Source organism: Poecilia reticulata, linkage group LG8 (assembly GCF_000633615.1).
Source record: "Poecilia reticulata strain Guanapo linkage group LG8, Guppy_female_1.0+MT, whole genome shotgun sequence".
NCBI lineage: Eukaryota > Metazoa > Chordata > Actinopteri > Cyprinodontiformes > Poeciliidae > Poecilia > Poecilia reticulata.
In genome coordinates this window covers 6,333,134-6,347,011 of record NC_024338.1, presented here as the reverse complement: position 1 = coordinate 6,347,011, position 13,878 = coordinate 6,333,134, and the positions used below count along the sequence as shown (strand labels likewise).

Genomic DNA, 13,878 nt, shown 5'->3' with positions numbered 1-13,878 from the left:
CACACACACACACACAAACACGGTTCAGTTCCCGGTCTGAAGGTTCAGCATAATTTCAGAAGGTCATGGTGTCAAACCCAGAGAGTTTTCTGTCATTCTTTGACTTTAAGGTCCCTTTAATATTTGGCGTAAACCAAGCAGGTCCCTTTTTGGTTTAGTTCAATCTTAGACTCATCAGTCCACATCGTGTGAACTGCTCAGGGAAAACCTTTTCTAGGCTTGTTAGCAGTGGTTTGGATCATCCTCAGCTTGTAGACTGTCCACAAAATCAAGCAGGTGATTTCAAAGTCTTTTGAAACGTTTTTACATCCCTTACCGGACTCATAAGCTGCTAAAATCTCCGTTCAGATCCTCAGGTCCCACCATGGTGCTTTCCTTCACTTCAACAGTCAGGAGCCGCAAACTCTCTTTAAAACGCTGAGTGACAATGTTCTAATCATGTGACCCTGATGTGATTTTCCTGCGTGTGAATGTCACAGCTTTAAGTAAGATCAAATGTAGGGGCATCATAATTTATTCCTGAAAAGAATATATATTTAGCAAAAAATGACTCTTCAGTTTTTATTCTTTATAGTATTTATCTTTTGATAAAAATTTACATTAAGAGAAACAACTGTAAATCAATTTATGACGGCTGACAACAGAAAGGTTTAAAAGTGGGTAACACTTTATATGATAGGGTGTGCATAAGACTGACATGACACTGTCATAATCATAACATGACCATTTTAATGGACTTTCAATACAAGTTTTAATGCAAATTTGCATTAAATGTGTCATTATTTATTGAATGACACTTCATGACAACAGTCGTAAACATTCATGAAGACGCCTTCATGTCATCTGTCTTGTGAAGACGTGCACACTGTCATGTTTATGACAGTGTCATGTCAATCTTATGAACAACCCATCATACAAAGTGTCACTAAAAAGGGTTTCTCATGTCATGCCCCTCCGAAAATATTGGCCCAAGTTATTTTTTCCCAAAAGTGATTTTGGTAAAAAAAAAAAAAGAAAAATCGCTACAACATCTTTCGAAAAGATGATTTAGGCCACACAAAAACAAAACACTTTTAGGCTGTTATTTTAGGAAGGTGATATTTTCTTATGGCTCTTAAAAGAAAAATTAGAATCAGCTGCAACTGGTATCAAAGGGTCAAAGGCTGACAAAACCAAGTGATCTGCTACAGAACATCTCTATTTTTACAACACGTATCTTTGGCACACTTTAGCACTGATGATGTAGGCAAAAAAAAAAAAGGCAGGCGGCTCGTGGCAGCACAGAAAGTGAAGCCAGCAGCGGACCACGAACGACAGGAAGGGAGAGTTTTTGTTGCTCTGACGCACTTCTGCTGCGCACAATGCAACTTAATCCTTCGTGTTTCCCCAACAAAGCAGTTCAGGAGCGAGCTGGGGCGACAGATCACCCCGCTCAAAGCCACAAAACACCACAATCGATTCGCAGCGGCAGAGCAGATGTTTTGACAGGAAGTAGAACGAGGAAGCTGACAGAAAAAGACGGCCATAGCTGAGGATGGAAAGAAGGCGCAGGCAGAAGCAGGTGGCGGAGTCGAGGCCCTGCTCTGGCCGAAGTCGCCTACCGAAGACTCCGCGTCGCTCTGGTCGCCGGGTACCGTGGAGTCAGTCAGCTGATCCCCCACCAGGTCCTCCAGTAAGGCCTCGCTGGCCATCGCTGGTCTCCTCGCTGGCCTAACTCAACCGCACACTCGCGCAGCAAGGCTCTGACACCAATCGGGCAAACTTATTGCGCTATTCCTGCCTCTTCAAAATTCAGGATGTCCATGAATCAAAAAAGGAGAAAAAACAACAACAAAAAACGCGCAGGGCTAAATCTGGAGCGAGGGGATCGAGATGGAGAAAAGGAGGAAAGAACAGCAGAGAGACGGCCGCCCCACCTCGCTGCTTCCTGTTCTGCTCTTTGCCAAATAGAAAGCGAGACGTCGTGCACTCTGTGCACACACACACGCTCGCCTGGGTTTTGTAAGTGAGAGAGATCGCAGTCACTCTGCTTCCTGCTACCGGGTCTCCAAAGCCCAGAGACAGGCTGTTGTGACAGAACGCGCTCGCTCTGACCGTCAGAGGCCATGCTCGTGGATGTTATGGAGTGTGTGAGAGAGGGAAGGGGAGAGGAGGACAGATTACTCACATCAAATGTGTATTAGAGTCAAAACAGAGGAAAATCAAGAATATAGATGAGGTCATAAGGCCACCGCAGACCACAGTGAAATGGGTTTAAAAAAAATTGACAAAAAAAAAAAAAAAATCAACTGTTTTGACTTAAATTGGTTTGTGATTCCCTGGACAGGGGTCACCTGTCCAGRGTGACCCCGTCTCTCGCCCGAAATGTCTCGCTTTAGATAGGAAAAGCACCCCTCAGACCCCACTAGGGACAAGGGTGGAAGAAAATGGTTGGATGGATGGATTGTTTGTGATTGTAAATGTATGATGACCTCAAGCAAAAATACTAGGGTTATACATAAATCTAAATCAAAGATCTTGTTTCTTTAATTCATAGCAGAAATACAATAATAATTCAGACTGTTGCTACCTAAATGCCGTGACATGCCTCTCTGAGTCTGGACAAGCCTGCATTGTCATTTCATTCCAGTTTTAGCTGAGCTGAATGACAGCGACACACGCTGTCATTCTTTTAGAGGCCATAATGAGCTGGTTTCAACACTGGAGGACAAGAAGTAAATATTTCATGGTGTCTTCACACCTGAGAGTCCAGCAGACTCGGTTTGAAAATGTAATATTTTCAGCTGGTGCGGGTAGCTTTCACACTGCACTGTCTCAAGCGAACCAAACCAATGGAAAAACTTCTCCCCCCATCTGGACTGTGGTGGCGCTGCACCAAGAACCACTGTAGGAAACAAGAAAACCTCTGAAGAAAACGCCAAAGAAGACACAACTTCCTTCTTTATGCAACACATAAAAATGGAGTGGCGTCAGATTTTAGCAGTTGGAAGATTACTGTTTGGCAAAAGACCCCGAGGTATTTCTCTTGCTAGCGCTAGCAACACACAAGTTTATTTTGGTTGTATTTACCCGCAATGCCCTGCGCTATAGTCTGCTTCTTTCTTTTGGAGTGCTCTCCGGTCTGCTTGGCGTTCACATGTGTTTTTGTACTGCACCAGAGTTCACGTCAGAGGAACCGAAACCTATGTGTGTCGGCGGATCAGAGTTCGCTTTGTTGGTCCACGTCAGACTTTGACTGCGCATCCGAACCTCCCCAAGCGAACCAGACTTTCTAGGTAAATGAACGGAAGTTCGATTAAAGCTAAACCGGGCTGGTGAGAACGCACCATAAATAAAGACATTTCTTAGAGAGCTATATTATCCAGTTTTATTTATTTGTTGTTTGTTTTGCACCACCCTTTGACTGTGAGTATTAAGGGCACATCAACAGCTTTGACTCACAACATCACAAAAATATACTTCTACTACTTTATAGAAAACAGGACCCAGGGACAGGTCAGTGGCCGACTCTCTCAGCGATCATTGTTGAACCTCTTCTCCTCTGACTTTTACTAAAACTCCAAAACTGAAGACGAACAACATCTATTGTCTCAAAGCATTTCAGCTTTTAATGTGTGCTAAAGCCACCAACTGATAAAAAAAACTGCTATCTGCTTTAATCTCACTCCTGGCACACACACACACACACACACACACACCCAACACCGCTGCAAACCACAGAGCTGCACTCGGATGCCTGGTGCAAGTCTTTGTGGGCTGGTACTGATGACGACATTTACGTCACACAGGCTTTTAGGTAACGCGTACAGCAGAGTAGACTTATGAGGATGAAACAGGCAGTTGTGCACCATGATGGTTTGTGGTTTTTGTTAAGGAAAATCTTTCAGCGACCTGACCAGCACTGTGGCGCAACAAGTTAGGGTGTTGGGGGGGAAGGACCTGCAGTCTTTCACTTCGTCCCATCTAGACAACACCTTCCAAGTCAAGTGGCAACTCGCAAAAAAATCAAACAAGGTGAAGAGTAATCAGTTGGCAGAGAGAAGCTCTGACTGGTTGTTTGTGACCACTTTTCTCTCGGATTTCTATCCTCTTCCTGTCCGCCTGAGACGTGCAGATCAAGAGTTCATCTGACTCAGACACTGTGCAGTGCAGTGTCACGGGCCCTTGAAGCCCACACTGAATATTTCTCATGAAATAATGCCCACAATCAGGCCGAGGCAGAAAGACAAGTAGCACATTCAGTTCTTTGTTACTCTGGTGTAAAGGGAATAGGAAGTGAAATCACATGAAGTGCAGCACACAGGCGGCGGACCGGGCCTCGTCGTCTGCTGTATCTCTGGCATTAACTTGCCGCGCATGTATGAGCAGGTATTAAATTTACATCCTTACCGAGCAGCTGGGCCTCCTGCAGTCTGCTGTGTCCCTTGGAGTGGCGGCTGCAGAGATAGCAGCCCCCATGCATCCATACTGCCACTCACTCCTTTACGCAAACATCCGAGCCATCCTCATCGTCACTGCAACGCTTAGACGGGACAGTCGAACGCTTGAACATGTCCGAGACCTGCCGTGATGCCCACAGTCACACAGTGAAATAGAGGCAGCAGCTAAAAGTGAGCTGACCACAGTACCAGGAACTAAGATCACATCACTTTTTACAGCCACAGCTCTTAAAGTTGCAGTCTGACAGACGATGTCTATATGTCAACAAATCGGACAGTGCTTCAGATCTTACAGCTGAAGCACTTACAGCTGAAGCACTGTCCGATGTGCTTTGAAATCAGGTCAAATCATTTTATTCCTCCTCATCAGGGAGCTTAAGCGTTCAAACATAACTGTCTCAAGTTTAAACTGCGCTTCAACTGTAATAGGATGTTCATTAGCTTACCACAGCCTTAAAAAGTCAAAACACAAGGCAGGTTTCATGTTACGTCACTCTCTGCCTGGCATTTACAGAGACATGAGTCCCCAGTGTCAAAAACAAAAAGGTCTTATGTTTTTTTTTTTTTAGAAAGAATATGCTTATCTATCTAGAGATAGATCCTCAACCTAAATTAAAATCCTTACAGATTCTGACCTGAACCCAGAAACCAAACGACTCTTTAAAAGTCCATGTCTCCTCAAACCCTGTGAACTCGACAAACATTGGGGGCGGGGAGATGGGAGAAAGTATTCCAGCATTACTGAAATGACAAGATCTTCTCAGTGTTGGAGGCTCCATTATAACCTTGGTACTTTTTTCTCCATTGGAAAAATTGAGGTTCAGGTTGTACAGGGGCGTCAAACATCCCTGTTGACCGAGGCCCCTTGTCTGCGTCGCTATGACGGAGTCTTTCAGTAGGACAACGCTGCAGTTCACAATGCCCGTCTCACAAAAGGACTTCCTCCAGGAGAATAACGTCTTTCTTTTGGGTAATTCTGTTTACCCCATGATCTGAATTCCACTGAAATTGTTTGGGGATGAATGGCAAAGCAGGTTTACAAAATCAGATGTCATTCCTAGCCCATGGAAGTCCTTCATGAAGCCATCTTCACCCCATGGAGCAGCACTACCACCAGACCATCAGAAATAATGACATCAAGCATGCCTAACAGGCCTGGTAAGGATGTGTGGACTGGATCTGATCGCTAATGTCTGGTTGTGACGTATGTTTCGATTGTAAAGGAAGCTACACTATAAATTTTATACCATCCCCCACTGCAAAGAGAGAAATGCCAAGCCAAACAAGATGGCTGTTAATGTTGATTTGTGGCCAAAACAGGCTTCACTCACTTCCTCTGCTGCCGTTGGAAAACTACAACCCCAGATAAGCAGACCACAATTTAAAACTCCAGCCCACAAACCTGATGTCATCGTTTATAATCCAATTCAAAGTCCATCGTAAGAAATTGAGCTCAATGAGAAAAATCCCAGACGCCGCATGGAAGGGAGATGAGAATCGAGCAGAATAGTGTAGGAAGGCCATGCTACTGCCCAAACAATTTTTTTTGAAACAGTCTACAAAAACACTAGACATCTCACTGATGGGTCCCCTTTGGAATCCTTTGAAAATAGTTTTAGGAATTTGTTTTGTTTTTGTTTGTTTTTATTTTTTGAGTTCCGCTTCTTTTTCCTCCTTTAGGATTTTGATGCACAGCTTTTAACCTAATTACCATTCATCTAAATATACTTCTTTGCAGGCACAATAAGGGGCAGTTTGGGGTTCAATGTCATCTGGTGATGTTGGTCTGATGGCTTTGATAAACTCCACTGTCAACGCAGTCATCTGTCCCTTGTTAGGACACCAGACCCAGCAATGCAGAAGACCAGAGGACATGTATCACAGCAACCTGGGCTTCCATTACACTCCAGCAGAACAAGCACACTGCGCTGATGCAGCAATTCATGCAAAAGGAGCCACAGCAAAGAGCATCAGTGCATAGAAGTGAACACAGTTTTCAGAAGCCTGACATTTCTGTTTAAAACATCTTTACTTGTTGATCTTATGTAATGTCATTTTGTGAGACACTCAATTTTTGGTTTTTCTGTAAGCCATGATTATCAAAACAACAAGAAATCAAGGGTCACATTTATCACTGTGGACTGAATCTGTACTTGAGCTTCACTTTCTGAAATGGGTCACAAAAAATATTCAGCCTTTTCAACTAACTCTAGTTTTTAAAGATGTACCTTCACTAATAATATAACAATGTGTTTGAGAGTGAAATTAGGACTTTTGCAGACATGCCGGGTGATGCAAATGGGTGTGTTAGTGGGAAGATGCTGGACCTTAAAGCCATAACCTCCAGTTCCAGGCCTCCAGTCAGCATTTCCTGGTTGCTGTTGAGCGAATAAAGAGAAACTTTAATTTCTGCTCAAACGTCACCGTCTGGACACAGCCTTATTCGCGGATTTGGGTTAAGAGGGGGTGAGGGAATTTGTTTTCAGGTTGACGTTTGCGAGCGTCGGGAGGGGTCGGTTAATCTCTGTATACACACACAAACACACGCAGATAGACACACTTCTCGTGAAACAAAGTGACAGATACCATGGAAGAAAGCATAAATAATACACAAAAGTTTGAGCATCAAGAATTAACTCTGTGTTCATGTCAACTCCCACAAACCTACAAACACAGAGGCCTAATGTAGTTTGACTTGCTGGTGATGAATAAAACAGCAGTGTGAGCTGTTGCCTGAGCTTCATGTTGAGAGTAGCAACAGGAAGAAGCGTTGCCTCTCATTATGTCAACACAGCGGGCCGGACTGCACTTTGGGACGAGCTGAAATATGCGGGCCAGTTTCACTGAACACCAAACAAACGCCCCGTGTTTGCTGCGACATACTTGGGTGAAATATGTTTGCTAATTCTCTAAGTCTCCGGCTAAAGCAGCAGTTTGGCCTTTTGAGGGGGAAACGGCTCAGTTGTTTAATTGTTTGGTCTTAGATGAGAGGATTGATAAGCCGCACATGCTGAATATGAGGTTAGTGCCCACAAACAGCGCTTGGAAATTTCTTGCACCTATTAATATTTGTTACGTTGTGCGAACCTTTGATATATTTTATTTGGATTTGGAATTCGTACACCTTTCAGACTCTACCAGCTTTAAACATTTCTGGTCATTCTTCCTTTTGATGGAGAGCTTTAATGTGAACTCCAATTTTCAAGCTAGTCAATCCGTCGACTCTTAACTGATTTACATCTGGACTTTAACTGGGCCGTTTGAACCAGGGATGCACCGATCCACCTTTTTCACATCCGATACCAATATCTGAGGCATAGAATAGGCAGATAACGATCCGATACAGAAAAATAGCGCTGAATTGACTAAAAACGTTTAATGCACTAAATTACAAATTTACTTGATAGCTCTGCACGAGTACAGCACATTTAGATACACCAACAGCTTCACAACTTTCATTTATTCAGTTAGCGAAATTACAAACCATGTAGGGGACACAGCAAACATGTGGAGGAAGTTGCCCTGCGTGGAAAACCAGGACTGTACACACAGTCCCCATGGTGACCCAAGATGATGTGAGCCTCATGTTGTAGCAATGCATTTCTTCAGGAGAGGCAGAAATGTTAATAGAAAGAAAGTAATCCTGGAAGAAAAGCTGATAGACGCAGCAAAAGACTAGATTTCACCTTCCAGCAGCACCACAATCCTAAACATACAGCCAGAGCTCCAACAAAAGGGTTTATGTCAAAGCGTACTGCAGCTAGAATGGCCAAGTCAAAGCCTAGATCTACAATTTCAGTCTCTGAATGTGTACAACTGGTAGAACGCAGCTGGGATTGCAGCAAAAAATGTCACGAAATCCTAATAAAACACATTGAAGTTTGTGGTCGTCACATGACAAACTGTCAATAAAGGTCATGAGATTTTAAACACTTCTGCCACAGACTACATGTTGGCTACTTCTGTTTACTCATATTTCACTGACTGTCCCTCAGTTCTGAGAGGCGAACTGCCGAAAAGTGTGTCGCTTAAGATCCAGACGTGTTGAGAGTCCGGAGCTGTGTTCCTCTCCCGGTTCTATTTTTGCTGCTATTACTCAGGAACAGAGAAGCACAAAGGAAGGGAGCCACGCAGCTGCTCACACTGGGCCCAGCAGGTCAAACTCTGGTTGGCTCCCAAAGTCGTTCTGTGACGTCGCGTGAACCCGGGGCTCAGCAGTGCTTGTGAAAATAGCTGACACTGACTTTGGTCTGCTGCTGTCAATGAAGAAAACAGAAGCATGCATGTGTTTAAATGTATTTGGTGTCTTTTCGTCGTGGACTTTGTTTGGGCAATTTTCTAAATCTCATTGAATTTGAATTGTTCTTTCTTTATGAAAAGCCTCCGATTGTTGTTTCGCGCCTTCCTGTTTCTGATTGCGACACACCTGGGTTATGTTACCACCAAGCGGTCAAAAACAAGATTTCTCTTGTTCTGATTGTGATCACTTGAGGCAATAAGAAGAGATACTGCACTGCTGTGTAGATGCCATGTGATATTGTGAGCATTGCTTCGAAGGTTTGAGGTTAAGAGGAGAGCAGAACCGAGTCTTCATGGGATCTGAAGGGTGCTGGGCGGCGATGCCACCCTCAGCAGTTCCCAGTATGTCCCAACAGTCCTGAGCTCATAAAAGTGAAACAAGCTGATAAGAATAACAGTTTCTTCCTCACACAAGAGGAAGAAATGGTTGGTTGCCATTTAGAGCAGCAACGAGGCAGCCCTTTAGAGTGCAACTTACAGCGCCTTGCAAAGTAGGGGCTCACCAATAAATAGGCCCGATTTTCCTTAGTTTTAAGAAATCGGACAACACTTTAATGAGAAACTGACCTTATTCATGTGCCATGTTTTTTTTTTTTTAATAATCCACCTAAGAACAAACAAACATGAGATTTTAATTGCGGTTCTTATTTAAGGGAAACACGTGTTTTTACAACGTTAGCGGAACATCGACAAGGTTTTGTGCATATTTGTAATGGAAACGCAGCAACTGTTGGCAACTTTTTCACTATATTTAGCAACTTTCAGATGAAACAAAAAAAGATATCTGACAAAATAGGAATCAGCAGGTCAGTTTTATTTTGTTTAGAGATCGATGATTGGCCATAACGGTGTAATCGGTTCTCTGCTATTGCAAAGTATTCATACCCCTTTAAGCCACTGATGAACCTCAGTTCTTCAGTCGATGCCCTGCATATTTTTGACGTTTTTCAAAGTGCAACCCACCAGGTCATTAGGAGGAGAATGGAGAACTGGAGTGCAAGAGAAGGTAATTCAGTCATTTGATTCAGGTACGTTGGACCTGCACACATCTAAAAGTTGCAGGACACCGTCCCCCGAGGACTGGAGTTTGACGTCCCTTGCCAACATCAGTATGTGAATGACTGAATGTAGTCTGAAGAGCTTCTGGGGTCCTCTGGACTTGATAAAGTGCTGTACAAGTCCAGGCTATTTACCATTAACCATCACACACTGGGACAAATTTGTACGTCACTTTCAAGCAGATGGAAAATGATGCAAGGTCTGAAAGTCGTTGCATTGCGTCTCGGTTTAGACTCTTTGAAGCAAAGGTTTCTAGAATCACCTTCTGTTGCAACTACGGCTATAAGTCATTGTCTCTGCCAGCTTTGTGAGCTAAAACATTTGCTCATCTATCTCACAAAGGAGCTCACTGACTAGATTAGGTGGAGAGCGTACATTTTCAGCTCTTGCCACAGATTTCCAATAAGATTTAATAGACTTGGCCATTCTGGCATGAATACACTTTGATCGAAACCATTCTTTATTAACTTTGGCTAGACGCTTAGCGCTGGCCTGAAGATCTCCACGGTCGGAGGACAAAGCAAACTGAAGACACTTGTTGCTCTCTTCCTCTCCCACTTAGCGCTGTCGTAATCGCCGGCATCAGTAAAAACAGATAATCATCTGCATTACAGAGCGGCCCTGCTGCCAGATTCATTTTTAATCTTCCATGTCCATTACCGTCGCGTCTGCACAGCCATTCCATTACACATCGGGGGCATTTTCCGCTCCCCGTCTCCCAACACCGACCGCTGCCTGCGACTCGCCGGGATGTTGCTGTAGCACTAAGCACAGTCGTAAAGCACGTCGTTGACTCGTTGGAGAGTGCAGGAAGACCCGAGTCGACATTTTAATAACCTCAGTTTGATCTTCCGGCGGACATCCTAAATGATTTACACAACATCGGGGTCTGGATCGGGCCCAGGGAGTTAGGGATGTAGTAATGGATCGGGTCCAGAAGAAGCTCATTCACTTTCAGTTCTTCATCCTGAGGTTCGGGGGGGGCGAGGGGGGGCGTAAGACGGTGAGTTATGGAACATTCATGAAGGAACGCTACACTGAAACTCATTTAACCCACTCTGCTGGGAAGTTCCTCCGTGTTAGCGGGAACAGTGTGTGTGTGCCACTCACTAAAAATAGACTGAGACAAGCAAGAACATCATGGAGCAGCATGGCTCACAGTCAGAGTCCAATCTTTACCACTTAATGCCTGGATTTATTAACAATTAATAAATATAAGCTCTACTTTACTCCCAAGATTAAAAGCTAAATAGATATTGTTTACGAATTCAACAGATATAAATCTGGTCGTTTGGAATAACCATGACCACTAGATGGCAGTAAAGTGTTGAATACGCTTCAATAAGCGTGAATCGTTTACAAAAGCAACCATGACAACCCCCTGACCTACTGGCGGTTCAGTGTTTACAGATTTTTCATTTTTGGTCAAGTAAATTTACTAAAATATTTTTTACATTTCAGCTTGGGAAGCTGTAATAATAGCTGCGATGCTGCTTGACATGCTATTGGCTGGAGTTTTCAAAGCAGCCAATCCGGTTGCACCGTTCGTTCTGCTTGGCATATTGGAGGTCTGCTGTATGAGTGACATCTAAAAGTAAACCTTTGAAGATTCTGTCATACCAGTATGATACAAAGCTTTACAGATGCATGAAGGCATCTTTTAAATGTTTTACCATTAGTTATTTTATAAGCTTCATTTTTATGCTTGTACATTATTCACAAATAACTTTTGCTTTTGTTATGCTGCTCATCAGACATTACTTCATAAAGGATAGGTCTTTCCAAAAAATAAAAACATAAATTGCTCAAATTTATGTTTTTTTTTTTTTATTGATATAATTTCAGGTCTTTCGTTTACTTACTACAGGTGAACAACTTTGTTTAAATCCACTGGATGATAGATCCACTGGGGTTGTCATGGAAACACTAGTTGTTCATAAGCCTGTCGTACTAAGTAATTAATCAATTAATTGCATAATAAATTAAAATTCCTGATTATACATATTTTTTGAAGAGCATTTTCTTAAAGATACGTCATAATTCATTTTATCTTTGATTTTGATTGCACGTGGTTTTTATTCTCTTTTTATTAATTGTTTTTGGTTGTCATCTTTTATTTTGGATATTTAAACATCTACCAGTTATGGTGTTAGTGTTTTTGTTTACTTATCATTTATTTTTTGTAGGTCTTTGAGAGAGCGAACTTCCATTTTCATGTCATTATCAATACATGACTTGAAAACAACAACTTCATCGTTTATCGCAATATGTGGGACAATTTATCGCCCAGCATAATGTATTATCATGACAGGCCTAGTCGTTCATTTTACATTTAAATTTGTATAGAAGTGAATATCTTTTCTTTTCTTTCCTGATTTGCTCTTCCCTCAGCTCTCTCAGGTTTAAAAGCTGCTGTTATGTGACAGACAGAGGCAGATCCAGTCAGCATGCTGCAGAGCTTCGTGCCGTCTTATGACTCCACAACAGGCCGCCTGTTTGCTGCAGCAGTGATCACAATGGACAAAGTTGGGAGCGCAAACATGCAACCGCTCACCGAGGCCTCTTGAGAAAATAGTCTTTGACAAAAGGCATCATTCATGTCTGCCCGCTCCTCCTCCAGCTGCGGAGCGGACGCCGGTCGCCACATGCTCGCACACAAGCGGCAGACAGATGTGCGCTCGAAGGGGGTTGGAGGTGGTCCTCAAGACCCTGGCTCTCACCGGTTCGACCCGCCTCACGACGCCTCCGTCAGGGTCCTCCGGGACTGCGCATGAGCGCGAAAGCGCCGCTGCACGTTGTAAAACGGCAAAAGGAGATTTGGCGACAGAATTTATCTGGAATATGAGGGATTTGGGGGGATTAACGGGGCAGCGGACACACATTCCAAGGTAGATTGTGTAAGCTGTTGACTCATTCGCAGAGAGAACCAAGATGGCTTTTTTTATATAAAGGAGGCTTGCAGAGGTTGCAGAACGTGGATTATTAACACCTTTAATCAATTCTTCTGACTTTAAGGTCCGTCATTCAGTAAAGCGCATTCGCCACTGTGATCCCGTTCTACAGGGATTTGCTAAAGTGCTCGTATACAGTTTCACATTTTCTCCCAATGCAACCACAAAATTCTGTCTAATTCATTGAGATTTGATGCCGTAGCCCAACACAGCACAGGATGGATCAGAATCGTGAAGTGGAAGTGAGATGAGAAACGGCTCTCAAACATTTTGAGAAATAAAAATACTAACAACTGTTTTGCCCCCTTTATTCTGAAGCTCCTAATAAAGCCCAATGTCAGCTTGCCAATAGTCAACATGTGTAAAATTTTATCTTATTCAAACTCATTTTGGCCGTTCGCATCCAGGATCTTGTTCTCGATCCATATCTCATGACCGTTGGTGAGGTCAGAATGTAGATGGGAGTGGAAAATCGAGTTTCACTTGTTGACGCAACTCTTTCTTCACCACAACGGACCGGAACAGAGTCCACATCACTGCAGACAAAGCCCCATCACCTGTGAACAAGACACCAAGAAGCTTCAGCTCCTTTTGAGCTAAAGGCAAAGACTGAACCTCAACCCAGAGGGGGCCAGTCCACCTTCAACCACATCTGTGAATAATGTAAATAAAGTCTGCCAGTGTGTAATTTAAGCTGCAGAGAACATTAATAATCGATGAAGACCAAGAAACACAGCCGATAAGTCAGGGATGAAGTTGTAGGGAAGTTTAAATCAGGATTAGGTTAGCTTTGAACATGCCATAAAGCACTGTCAGTCATCAACTCATAATTTGCGGAGGCCTGGACGGACAGGCCAGGCACAGAGAGCATTAATCAGAGAAGTGGCCAAGAGATCCAATGTTAACTCTGGAGGAGCTGCAGAGATCCAAAACTCAGGCGGGGCTCTCTACCCTTAGATTAACTTTTGGTTTTGCGCTCCACATATACAACCTTTGTGGAAGAGTGTCGAGAAGAAAATTATTGTTGAACGAAAGGCCAACAAAGTGTCGCAATTTCACACTTTCATGTACGGACGTGCAACAAAATGCTCTAACCGGATAAGAAACTTTTTCACATGTCATGCGCTACA

General features: G+C 43.3%; 1 protein-coding gene and 1 long non-coding RNA gene across 5 annotated transcripts in view; one reads left to right on the top strand and one right to left on the bottom strand.

Annotated features, from left to right (window-relative positions):
* Positions 1–13,878, bottom strand: part of LOC103468356 (serine/threonine-protein kinase N1-like) — a 47,122-nt gene that overhangs the window by 26,663 nt on the left and 6,581 nt on the right. Inside the window, exon 2 of one of the 4 annotated variants that reach the window (XM_008415383.2) lies at positions 6,767–6,817. The exons of 1 other annotated variant lie outside the window; for it this stretch is intronic. In XM_008415383.2, the coding sequence (XP_008413605.1) occupies positions 6,767–6,817 (51 nt within the window). Of the gene's footprint in view, positions 1–1,601; positions 1,955–4,389; positions 4,560–6,766; positions 6,818–13,878 lie in introns of those variants that run through there. 2 more of the 4 variants (XM_008415384.2, XM_008415382.2) reach the window with 2 other exon arrangements.
* LOC108166527 (uncharacterized) lies at positions 2,915–6,723 on the top strand. Its single transcript, XR_001776891.1, has 3 exons — positions 2,915–3,016; positions 3,159–3,275; positions 6,178–6,723. It is a non-coding gene; the product is annotated as an uncharacterized LOC108166527 (long non-coding RNA).